The sequence below is a fragment of the Lissotriton helveticus genome, chromosome 9, assembly GCF_964261635.1.
Source record: "Lissotriton helveticus chromosome 9, aLisHel1.1, whole genome shotgun sequence".
NCBI lineage: Eukaryota > Metazoa > Chordata > Amphibia > Caudata > Salamandridae > Lissotriton > Lissotriton helveticus.
The window spans coordinates 832,195,225-832,207,999 of NC_136070.1; the positions used below are offsets into that span (position 1 = coordinate 832,195,225).

The 12,775-nt window shown below is 49.0% G+C and overlaps 1 protein-coding gene across 1 annotated transcript in view; it reads left to right on the top strand.

Annotated features, from left to right (window-relative positions):
• The window catches only part of ARHGAP35 (Rho GTPase activating protein 35), a 538,348-nt gene extending 526,216 nt beyond the window's left edge, over positions 1 to 12,132 (top strand). The window contains exon 7 of the mRNA XM_078661000.1: positions 11,665 to 12,132. Coding sequence (XP_078517126.1) covers positions 11,665 to 11,998 — 334 coding nt within the window. The 3' untranslated portion in view covers positions 11,999 to 12,132. The remainder of the gene's footprint in view (positions 1 to 11,664) is intronic.
• The last annotated feature ends 643 nt before the right edge of the window (positions 12,133 to 12,775 follow it).

Here is a 12,775-nt window from a genome sequence, read left to right on the forward strand (position 1 = left end):
GAGCTCGCCCCATTGGGACCGTAAGGTAGGTGTCTTTTAGGTTGATACGAACCAACCAATCGTTTGGCAGCAACACATCTCTGGGAAGGTGAATGCCTTCCATTTTGAAGTGGCGATACACCACCCATTGGTTGAAGTCTCTGAGGTTGATCACCGGCCTGAACCCCTTGTCCTTCTTGTTGACAAGGAATAAATTGCTCAGGAAACCTTCGGTATGCAGGGTTGTGCGCACAATGGCCCCTTTGCTTAGAAGATCTTGTATTGCCGTGTCTACTACCTGCTCACTCTCGTGTTAGACAACAAGAGGTCTCTGACAAGAGAGTTGATGGGGAGTCCTATGGAACTCGATATGGAAGCCCATCACAGTTTGCAAAACACAAGCATCCCCTGTAATTGCTGCCGACTTGTGTCGGAACCACTGCAATCTTCCCTCACCTCTGGTAGTAAAAAAGGGGTAGTCCTTACCGGTGGGTCCACCAGGTGCATTGTTGGCTCCTCTGTGGTTGCCTCTTCCCTCACTCCCTCTGACGCGGCTTCTCGAGGGATAAAACCCTCCGAATTTCAATTAGTCCTGCCATTGCATGCATCGGTTGGTGTGGAGCTTGTGGGGGTTAGAGTTAGAAAGACGGACGGAGGAGCGCCCCCTACCTCTCCCGGCCCCCCAAAAATGTGCTGGCTGAACACTTTCTTTATTGACTGTTGTGTCTTGTCCAGGGAGTAAAAGGTGATAACAAAGCGAGACAATTCTTTAATAAACGGGTCTCCAAAGAGACCTCGGTTTTTCACGGGTCCGGCCTCCGTAGAGGCCAGCTTGCCATGTCTGGGCTCAATTTTGATCAATAGAGAGCGTCTACGCTCTGTTGATGATGTTCAATTCGCGAGAGGATCACTGGATCTATCAAGTGGCCTGCATCTTTGGCATCCTCTGCCACGTCTAATATCTTAGAAAGTGGCCCCAGCACATCCAAGACCTTGTCTTGGCAGGACCACCAGGAACGGTCGAGACCCTTCTTACGATCTTTGATGAACTTGCTGATAAAGGTGGTCATTCTGGCGTCAATCTCTGGGGTACTCGCCACTTTATCCGCAGGGATGGCCGGGGACATTCTGCCCTAGGCGGCCACAGATGTCCTGGGCCATCGACTTCCGATGCCACATAGAACGCCACGATGGGTGTCAGTACCCAGTCAGCAGAGCGGGATGATATATGCCTTCCGGGTTAAGCATAGCCACGATATCTGCCGAGTCCAGGGTTTGAGGTGCATCCAGCCGGGCCTTTATGGCGCCTCCTTCCGGCTGCCAGGGTCTGCTTGGACCAGGCTCTTCGTCTGAGTCCCCGTCTGGGATATCCATGTCTTCCCCGGTACCGTCATCTTCCCCTCCTTGAGGGCAGGAATCCTCTTGGGGGAGGGAGGGGGGGGGGGCGGGAACTGACAGCCCACTTCTGAAAGGAAACTGTCTTACGCGCCGTCCGACGGGAGCGGAGGAACGCCAAGAATGCAGAGGCGAATGTCACCCTCACACCTCCTACTTGTGTGCATGTACCGCGCTCTCTATCGAGGCAGTCTGTGCACTAAGATGTGCTCGGTAAGCAGCACCGCAGGGGAAAGCCCCGCCACTAGACTCGAGTGGTCGTCAAACTCAAGCATGATCAAAGCGTCTGTCACTTAAACACGAACACAATCAAATAGCTTAACTAAGAGCAAGATGCTGAGCGTCTGACACGCTCGTCGTCATGGCAACAACCCCCTGGAGAGCTCTCCAGTCACAAAGTCGGCATCAGCTGACAAAGATGCTCGCCGTGTGGCAAATGACGAATTATACAAGAAAGCAAACCACACTTGAAGCATTACAGTTTCCCCAAAGGAATAAACAAGATCAAGGAAAGGTACTTATCTGGCTGCTGAGCAGCTAAGAAATCGGAAGTGCTGTTCCTTTGTTGTTTATATGGGACTGCTTCTATGGTTATCTTCTGAATTATACAAAGACTCCTGGGATTTGTAGTCTTATGTTACATGTTTTCCTAAGGCTGCTGAGCAATAAATTGAGGAAGAGTTGAGTATAATCTGAGCCTCCGGTCCTGACAAAATCTGCCAAATCCCTGTAGGGCAGTGGTTTTCAAACTGTGTGGCGTGGAGTCTTGTTAAGGTGGGCGCAGCTTCACACCCACAGCAGTGCACGAGTCCCACAAGAAAGAAGCTAGCAGTTTTTTCACAACATTTTATATCCTATTCTCCTCGTTTTATGTTTTGTGGCCTTATTTTTAAAGATGGTTCGTCTTCTACAGCAAATGCTTTTTTTAGACGTAAACCTGTGAGAAAGTGCCATCTTTCTTGCATGGTATCCCCCACTTTTTGCTGAATTGCTGACGTGCTTTGACTGAGTGTGCCCTGGGCTCATGCCAATCAGGTGCCCCGGGCCTGTGCTCCTTCCCTAAAACTGTGTTTAAACTAAAACCCAATTGGCATCTCTGCCCACATGCCACCTGTTAAATGGTACCCAGGGCATTGTGACCAGAGAAGACCCTTAAGGGCTGCAGCACTTAATTGTGACACCCTTAGGGGCCCTGTACCCTGACACACACACACTTCCTTTGAGTGTCTTGGGGCAGAACTAAACAAAATCGACATGGCACACATCCCTGTGTGCCATGCCCACAAACACACTGCCCTGGCATCCATCAGTCACCCCTCTAGCTGGGTGCACTATGCCAGTGGTGTGGGCACAGATGCATGAGCCCTGTGCCCCTACAGTACCCAGGGCCATTCCTGGGCACTGTAAGTGCAGTGCTGCCATTAAGAGTATATGGTGCTGGGAGGTTGTCATCACGAATTCCACAGCACCATGATGGCTTCACTGACGACTGAGAAGTTTGATATCAAACTTCTCAGCACATTAAACCCGCACTGATGCCAGTGTGGGATTTAATGTAAAATGCAAGACAGAGGGCATCTTAGAGATGCCCCCTGAAACCTAACCAACTTGCAATGTCCTGACTGTGTGGCTACCGAGGCTGCAACCACCAGACATGTTTCTGGACCCCTGGGTCGAGAGCAGGCCGCGCTCGGGGGGCCTGAAACAAGGCACATCCTCAGCAACTGGCCCCCACCGGTTCTGACCCGCACTCTGGCGGGAAGAACGGCAGGAAACCCTAAGTGAGGAAACTTGGTGTGCCGGCCTATGCCAACTCCACCCCTCAGGTGGGAGAGGCGGGGTGACGCACAACTCTGGGCTCCGGTCATCTTGAGGATGGGGAGCCCTGCCCAATCAGTGATAGGCTCCTGCCCCCCTCCCACAGGATAGGAGCAGGCTAGGGGATGTACTCGCCCCAGGACAGGGACCCATTGGTCCCTGCCCTAGCCCTACCTGTAACGCCCCTAAATTTAGTATTTAAGGGCACCCTGAACCTTCCTTCCTCAAATTCCGATTGCAACAAGAACAAGAAACCAGAAGACCTGCTGTGCAGCTGCTAATAAGAGGACGACACAAACTGACTTGGCCCCAGGACCCTACAGGCCAGTTGATCCTTGAACCTGCTCCTGCGAAACCCCGGCGTCTCCTGCGGACAGCAACCTCGAAAACCCTGGAGGACCTGCTTGCCTTGAACCTCTAAAAAGACTGGGACTCCCACGAGCAGTGGTTCTGCTCAAACAGCAATACCCGTGGTGCCAGCCAGGAACCACAAATCCAGCCCACTCTGCACCCGCCGAGCCAGGCCTGTGCCTGAGTGAACCAAGACCACAAGGACGCCCCCACTGTGACTGATCCGGAGTCCAGTGCCCAAAGACCCTCCTCGACGAACCAGACGACGCCTGCAGCCTCAGCACTACGGACCCATCTAACCGCGACCAGCTGTGGGTAAGATTTCCCGACACCAAAAGACACCCCTGTACCTTCCTTTGGGATACCTACCTCTTCTCCAAGATCCCAACTTACCTCTCGAAGTGGTGGTCGCACCTGAAGAATCTCCGACCCAGAGTCTGCAGCCTTTGTTCACTTTTTAACTCTCTCGTTGATTAACATTGAGCGCCCGATGGCTCAAAAGCACCCTGCACCCAGCCGCCCCAGTGCCGCTGGAAGTGCAGCAACTATTCTACACTACTTCCCCACTTGCCCTGTGTAAGTGACCAGGAGCTCAGCTCCCACAGCTTGCTTGCAGCCACCAACGGAAGGCCCCCTACCCTCCATAAGATTGCATTGGGCCTACTCTCTCTGCACCCGGCTGCCCCTGTGCTGCTTTGGGTGCAACAACTGTACCTTTCCGACCCTGGTAGACCCCTGAGTCTATGCCTGGAACCTTAACTCTACCAGTCGAGTACTTACCTAAAAGCTGATAACTCATTTTCCTTCCATAGGTTAACATTAACTGGTTTCACTTGGAAATTGTTTTAAGTGTGGAGTTTTGAAACTTTAAAATATTCATTTAAAATCAGCCGAATAACGAATTCCGATTTACTCACCTGGGATCAGGAGAGAAGCCAGTGCTGTACTTTTCAGCCTAGCACTGAACCGAAAAAGTAATTAAAACTGTACTTGCCCGTAACTTGAATTTCCTCCCATAGGATAACATTACTTGGTTTTCACTGAATAGTTTCTAAGTGTCAACTTTGAAAATACAATTATATTCTTTAAAATTCACCGCTGTCACCAATGTAAGAACGTGTATATACTGGACCAAAGTAAGGTACCGTGTGCACAGAGCCACTTTCTTACAAAACTCATTCTAGGAACCCTGAAAACTCGGTAACCAGGGCCAGACTGGGTTCTCAAAGCAGCCAGGGTCAAATGTTGAAACAGCCCCTGCTACCTTTCTGTCTGTTTCCAAATTCTAGCTTCCTTGTTTTGTTCCTTTTGTGTATACTGCCTTAAACCTGGGAACTGGCGACATAGGCTATGGCTCCGACCTCCATGGAACCCCCCCCACCCCCCCCTCGGGGTAAGGAACTAAATGCCCCGTAGAATAAATAGGTATTCAGGCCCAGGCTATAGGGCTGTTGCAAGAATCTAGTGCTGAGGATAAAACCTCAAAGGAAACTTGAGGCTTACACACACAAGTGGGGGCAGTCAAGATAACTCTGCTTCTAAGGATGTGTTAAATGGTATTCTTTTTCACACGTTAATGTTTTTTTTTTTTTTAGATCTTTAGAATTAAACATGCATCATTCAACTTAAACAGTTACACCCATTTTTTAGTGGCTTGTAAGTGTTCCTGTTATATGAAATTGCAGTTTAATATGATTTTTGAAAAATTATTTTCTGAAAACGCTGACGAGCGAATTGTAGAATAGGACAATATCTACCAGACAAAAAAGTATCTTACTTAATGGCAAGTACAGCAAACCCCAAACCGTTTTGCTTTCATTCACATGCCTCTTGTTCATCACATTGAGCCATCCTACTGTAACACGACACCACCGCACCCAGACCTTGCCTCTGCTTTTTCTAATCTTCACCCCCCCCCCTCCGCCGACCCCGCCCCTACAATGTTTTCTCCTCCATCATCTTGACACTGGGCAAGGATATTCCTGCCCCTCAAATATCTCACGCACAAGTTGCTGGGGCAGGGCACTGTGAAGCAAACATGCGAAAAAGGGTGCTCCTTCTTTCAGCTCTGCCATAGGACTCTCAGCTCAGTCTACATGGTAACAGCTCCTCACAACTAGAGTAAGCTCAGCTTGGTCCAGAGATACTGTTCTGCAACACAAACTATAAAATTATCCCTGTTTAATAACGTGTCTACTCTTGTCTCACTATACCCCTTTCAAGGTTTATGGGGGGCCTGACTCCAAAACATTTTTGCTCAGTGGGGCCAGTGTAAGTTTGAAGACCATTGATGTAGGGTGATCTATCTCACCCAGTTACCTGTGGGTGTCATCAGGGTGCCTTTCTTGATGGAGAGCTGGGCAGCATCCCTCACTAGAGGTAAATGGAAATCAGCTGGGCTGGAATTTCAGCATGGGGTGACCTCTCAGTTCCAGCAAAATGTTCCTCTAAACAAGGCAGCAATGCCGTTTATAAAATACTCTTCACCCATGTTGCCATGCTGAAGTCCCAGTCAGGCGCTGTTGTTGATTGTATTGTGATAGCTCTGTCGCTAAATAGACCATAACCAACATTTTGCTAGGTGACCGTAGCCCTTGTACAGAATGTTCGTGGTATTGTAGTAATATGCCTCTGAAGTGGAAATATAAGCAATGCGGTTTCAGACAATATTATCCTGCACATGCAAATGTGTTCATGATCTGATAGAGACGTCTAGCCACAGATTCCTTAACTTAGAATATCCCAAGGCATCAGACTGGATCCGGAAAACTTTCTGCAGCAGCACCTCTGCGCACCGGGGGGCGTACAACACGACTCCGCCCTGACGTCGTTCACGGACATGACGTCAGCGGAGCCATATATGCCCCTCCTGGCACGCTGATGTCCGTTTTTCCCTTTTCCGCATCCCAACGCGGATCCTGGAAAACCAGCTGTTCCTTGGCCTTGTTTTTAGGCCTTTTCGATGCCTTTGGTGTCGCCGGAGAGTGTGCAATGCCTTTGGGTTTTAAAGCTTGTGAAGCCTGTGTGCGTCAGATGTATGGCACTGACCCGGACCTCATCTGTATGTGGTGCCTCAGCGTGCACCACGACTCCAAAGAGTGCGACGCCTGTCAGAGAATGAAGCCAAAGTCCCTGAGAGAGCGCCGTATGAAACTGCTGGCCGCACGGCTGTCCGGTCCAGCACTTTTGCGGCGCCGCTCTCCCCCTCCGGATTAGGCTTGTTCCAGAAGTCGTTCCTGCAAATGTCGCTCGAAGGCAGGTAAGCCCAAACGGCAAGCACGGAGGTCTTCCTCCCATTCGCGTACTGCCGGCGCCCGCTCCTTTCACGCTATGCCAGGTAAGGGTGCCCGGCAGTCGTTTTCTCCATACCCAACCTTTCCGGGTGTTGGAGCGATGCGTGCCCAAATGGAAGCGTATTCTATGGCACTCCAGTCGTACTTTGGGTCCCCACCTGACCCTGGAGCGCCTTCGGGTCCCAAACAGGTGGAGGTCACTCATGTCGGGTCCTCGCCGGTGGATTCTTCCTCTGCGCCGGCTGTGTGCATCGACTCCGGTTCCGGAGACGAGACGCCGCTGACGGGACACGGCCCAGTGGGTCTTCCCAGTCGTCCGGGTCAAGGGCCCATGATGCAAGTGCCTTGTGTTGCCTGGCCTTCGGGTCAGTCTCCGGCTTCTCCACTTTTGTTGTTGAGTGGACGGCTTCGTCTCCAACCGTCTCCTACAGACGTTTTATTTTCGCCTAACCGGATAACTTCAGCTGGTGCTGCTTACGCACGTGCCATTCACTGGGCGGCTGCTATTCTTCGTTTTCAACCTCCTGTGGTCCCTCTGCTTTCAGGTCCTTTACTAGATTTGCTCCATATGGAGCGTATAAATGGGGACCCTTTGCTGCCATTTACGGCTCTTTATTTGACATTTTGCGTTGTACATGGGCAAGCCCCTCTTCTGGTGACCCTATTGATCGGGCTATTGCTCATAGGCACCATCATACTCCGGGTGATCCACTCTTCCTGTCCACTCACCCTACGGCTCAGGGACTTGTGGTTCAGGCAGCCTTTGCCTTACAGTCTACATCTGCATTGCCATTATTGCCTCCCACTAGAGAGTCTAGGTGGCTGGACTCGTGTGCTCGCCAGCTTTTTGCTTCTACCCGTGCTAGTATCCGCGCTTTAAATACTGGTGTGTGTACGTGCGTGCATCCTCGACCCTCTGGGACTTGGTCAAGAACCTTCTCCCTTCTGTTCCAGAGGAGCCACGGTCTCCGCTGCTTGGGCTTCTGCTTGATGGTAGGGGAATAGCGCAATTTTCGCTCCGTTCTTCCCTTAATGCTACTGACTCTGTGGAGCGATCTCTTGCTCGGTCTGTGGCTTTGCAGCGCCATGCATGGCTGTGTGACAGTTGTTTCCCGGATAATGTTCAAGATGCCCTCAGAGGTCTACTGTTTAATGGTGTGGACCTTTTTGACCGCCATGCGGATTCAGCAGTCTCCCGGCTGTTGTCCGGGTTGCCATAACTTTTGCACAAATCTCTGCCATATTTCACTACACCTCTATAACGCACGTGTATAGTAGGTTCCACGGTTGATGTCTCAGGCTGTTAGGTCTTCTCTCATTTGTTAAAAGTTCAGCCGTATGGCTGGTTTGGTCTTCTTTTCAGTCCTCTGACTGTGTTTTGCCCAAGAGGATCCCCTTACCCGGGGTTGACACTTAACCTATGTGGGGTATATGCTGGTACTAGGCGACTGCCTTTGCCTTAGTGAGCTCCTATGAAGTATTCCTCGCGGACATTCGTCGGGGAGTACCTCTGTCTTTTCTCCTGCGATCCTATTGTTAGCATCGCTCTTTCGCATTTAGGGTGCCTTTGGTCCTGCTTGTCTGTAGTGCTTCTATCCTTGCTTTATGGCTCACACCTTCGCCGCCACTGTGAAGCAATGCTTAGTGCTATTAGTACTGACTTGGGCACGTAGTCGTTATTGAGCTCGTCCTCCAAGGTACAAGATTAGCATTTATATCTCTGCTGTATGTGGCCTCTTTTTCTTACTGCTTCTCATACAGTGTTTTTTTCGACATTCCCTCCTGCCCCGCACAGGTGTTTCGACACTTCTTCCTGAATCTTACTGGGATCTTTCATGGGGCGTATTTCTTCGAGTACTTGCTTCTTGTGGTCTAGGGCACTTGGTTCTCTCCCACCTAGCTTGCAGGGGGCAGTGGTACCACCCGGGCGAGGGGCGGAAGTTGCTTATTACCTTATCTAGTTTTTCCTTCTCTTCTGAATCTGCTCTGTCTTGCACAGAGGTTGCATGCGGGTTCTTTCCTTCATGCGGTGTCTGTGGTCACTGACCCGGTTGGCTTGTGCCACCACCGCTATGTGGTGCCCGGCTGCCTGGTGTCTCTTTTGGGCTGTTGCCCTCTTCATGTCGTGCGCATCTGAGCTGCTACTGTTGCCCTGCAGAAGGTCTTTTCTTTTCTTCGTGTGGTTCCAACGTCCACACGATGTGCTTAGATGCATTCTGGTATGCTTAGATATCTTACAGTGACGCTCCTACTTTGACGCTAGGCTGTGTGCCTTTGGCCTTTTGCCGGTTGTAACAGACCGCCTATGTCTTGGCGGGTCTTCCTTTACCACCGGCCTTCTGGCCATTGATTGGTCGCCTGCCAGTGTTGTCATATGCGTCTAGTTGCTGAAGCCTGAACAGTGTTTTTTTCACTATTCTACATACTGGGATGCACTATCTGTCATAACGGTTGCCATCCCTCTGGGTTTAGCTTCCAGCGATGCATTGCATTTGGTTGATCTTTCAAACCCTAGGTCCAGTACCACTTCTGGCGGTGTCATGAGATTCCTTTTAACTCCAGCATATCTAGTATGCCTTTTCTTGTCCCTTACCGGCACTTGCACCATGTATCTTGCAGGTGCATGTTCAACAGTGTTTTTTCCACTGTTTTGCCTGTTTGCCGGAAATCGCCTTTTGCTTTCTATTGACACCTTGGATCCTGCGGATCCCTCAGGCCCTAGGCTTGGTTCATCTTCCCCTTCAAAGTTGTGAACTCTTGCTCCAGTACGCGCATTCTGGCTCTGGGCTTTCCCTCTCTCAACCCGATATACACAAAAAGGGTTTTGTGCTGTTCTTGTCGGCTTGTGGTACTTTGCCTTTCATTGTTCTCCGCTCTCTTAAGAGCTTCATGGTCTAGAAGTTAGCTGCGCTGACATTACTCCCCCCTCTGTGCTTCAACACATACTTGACGGCACTTTTTTTGTCACATTATTGATGGCTAAGTTCTCTTTGGAACTTAGTGGGGTTCAGTATCAGACCCGCCTCCTCTCCGGGTATGGCTTTAGTATCTATTCTAAGTTAAGGAATCTGCGGCTAGACGTCTCTATCAGATGAACAAGTTACTTACCTTCGGTAACGATGTACCTGGTAGAGACATAGTCTATCCGCAGATTCCTTAATGCCTGCCCATCCTCCCCATTCTGTGAGGACCTTTTCAGGATGGGCTTTCTATACTCACCCCTCTAGGTGGCTTGCCCTTCGGCAGGGTGACATTTCTTATCATTTCGACACAGAATGCTTCATCTATTTTCATTGCTACTCAGCCCATTCTCGGGATTGGGCTGTATGCTCATATGTCATGTGATCTTTCCAGCCCTCGGCCTAAGTGGTGTGGTGTGAAATCTTTAATGTTTTTCCGCCCCACCCCGCTCTCCCCTTCCCCTTCGCCTTGTCTTTTACCACCCTGGTGACCCATTGGTTCAAGTCTATTGGCTCTGCCACATTCTATGGGTCTCTTATTGGGGTTACTGCGCCTCTCTTGTGACATCTTATGGGGTGTTATCCTTAACCCTGTGTTCCTGACTTGTTGTCCTTCGCGGTTATACATTATGGACGTGAACTTTGTCGTCTGCCAGACTGTTTTTTCACATCCTCCTCTCCCTCTATAGGTGATTTGGCCTTCACTTGTAGGGTTGTTTTTCAGAGCGGTGCTCTGCTCTTCCTTTTTTCTACTTTTCATCATCCAGTGCCTGGCACTGTCTTTTATGGTGCTGTTTTTGACCTTCAATTTCGTTTTCATCCTTTTTGCACACTGTTCCCATATTCTCACAGTTTTTGGTGGTGGCTCCGCGTTGTGACGCAGAAAAGTTACTCCGAAAAAAACTGACGTCAGCGCTCCGGGAGGGGCATATATGGCTCCGCTTACGTCATGTGTGTGGACGATGTCAGCGCAGAGTTGTGCGGCGGCACCCCCAGGCGCGCAGAGGTGCTGCTGCGGAAAGTTTTCTGGATCCAGTGTGACACCTGGGGATATTCTAAGTTAAGGAATCTGCGGCTAGACTACGTCTCTACCAGATACATTGTTACCGAAGGTAAGTAACTCGTTCTTTAAGAAAAGAAGGCAACTAAAATACATGAGCATTTAAAATGGTAGCATTTCTATATGGGTCTCAAATTTGACCACATGACGGTTGGTGGGAAGATTCACTGGATCTGACAGATTGCAAAAAGAGCAGCGGGAATCCAGAAGCTTGCACACAATTTCAGAGGCTAAGCCCTGTCCCTATGAAAGTATTCGTAGATCGTGGCTTTATCAAAGTTGATAATGTTTGTATTAAATAGTTGCAGCTAAGGAACCTTTTTGTACATCTAAGTTGGGAACATTGATAAATGTGGCAGATTTTGAAGGGTATTTTCCTATGTGCTTGAGGCTCTGTATTGAGTGTGTTTATAGGAAATTTGTTGGTTAAATAATTATACTGTATATAGCATATGATGTATTTTTGTATTGTAAATAGGGTGTTGCTGAACTTGGAATAATCAAACGCATATTAATTTTTAATATATTTTTATCTGTTTTTAGGATGTATGTGTTTCTATTGCTCTTTTATGATTTTAATTAATCGAAATAAAGAATCTTTGACTGAGTGTGTTTATAAATCTGGTTTCTGTTCGGTTTTCCTGTCTCTTCCATAGTTAGGGACTTGCCTCTGTCCAAATTTTTGTGTCCCTGTGGTGTGCACGTTCAGATATAGCAAATTGGTTGGGGGTCTGAAAATGTTTTTTTTTCATGGTTGATTTGGACAATATTTTTTATGCCTTTTGATGTGCTTGCTTGTGTTTTTCAGGGTCAGTCAACATAACAAGGTGAACCTGATGACAAGTGAAAATCTGTCCATATGTTTCTGGCCTACCCTCATGCGACCGGACTTCACCACCATGGATGCCCTAACGGCTACACGTACCTACCAGACAATCATAGAGCTCTTCATCCAGCAGTGCCCTTTCTTCTTTTATAACCGGCCATACACAGAGCTACCGGGTGTCATATCAACTTGTCCCTCCCCCATTGCTTCAAAACTCCCTTTTTCTGCAGCAATAGCAGTGACAACACAGCCGTCCCCACCACAGTCTCCACCACCAACACCACAATCCCCAATGCAGCCAACTCTACCACCATAGTTTCAAGCTGAACAGCATACACTGTGAACTTTGTGTAGGGGGATGAATAAGGTCTTCTTGAATTTAACTGATAGACTGGTGAATGGAATTCCCACCCCAGCATTTTAACACTACCTTTCTGCCAGCAGCATTCCACCCTTGATAAAAAAAACAGTAAGTGGAAGGCAGACAGGTGGGATGACCTGTGAGGTCTGAAATGAAGAGGCTTGTCCTGAGATGTGAACTTACCGTGTGTTGTGAGCAGGGGAAGCAGCTTTTGGATTCTTGCCTCCATTGGGACACCCATCCCTAACTGAGCAGAGCATTGGTGCAAAATGCAGAAATTCCTGTGGACACTAACAAGCTTTGCTCTGGTCAGGGTCGCTACATTCTAAATAAAGATTTCATCCAGCGAAAGCACCCTGTGGAGTCAGCCCTGAGAGGATTGGTGAAAAACATGCTGACTTGGACCTTTAAATTGTTCCATCAATACTTTTAAATAATTCCACAAATCTAGGGACCATTACCTCTGCAAGACCAATCTCACGGAGCTGCAAGCTCCTTCAGCAACATGTACAGGAAGCTCAGCATGAGCTTTTAGAAAGCTATGCTCGAAAACGCCTGTGACTGACATGATTCTCAAATGTTCTGTGACTTGTGGTTTTCTGCTTGGGGAGAGGGCTACTGAGGATTAGCAGAGTAAGCATTTTCTTTCCTTAACAGAAGTATAGCAACATGAATAGGAAACTTGAGCGCAAAAGATGCAGCTCTGACCAGGCATATCTTCTTTATTGGAGT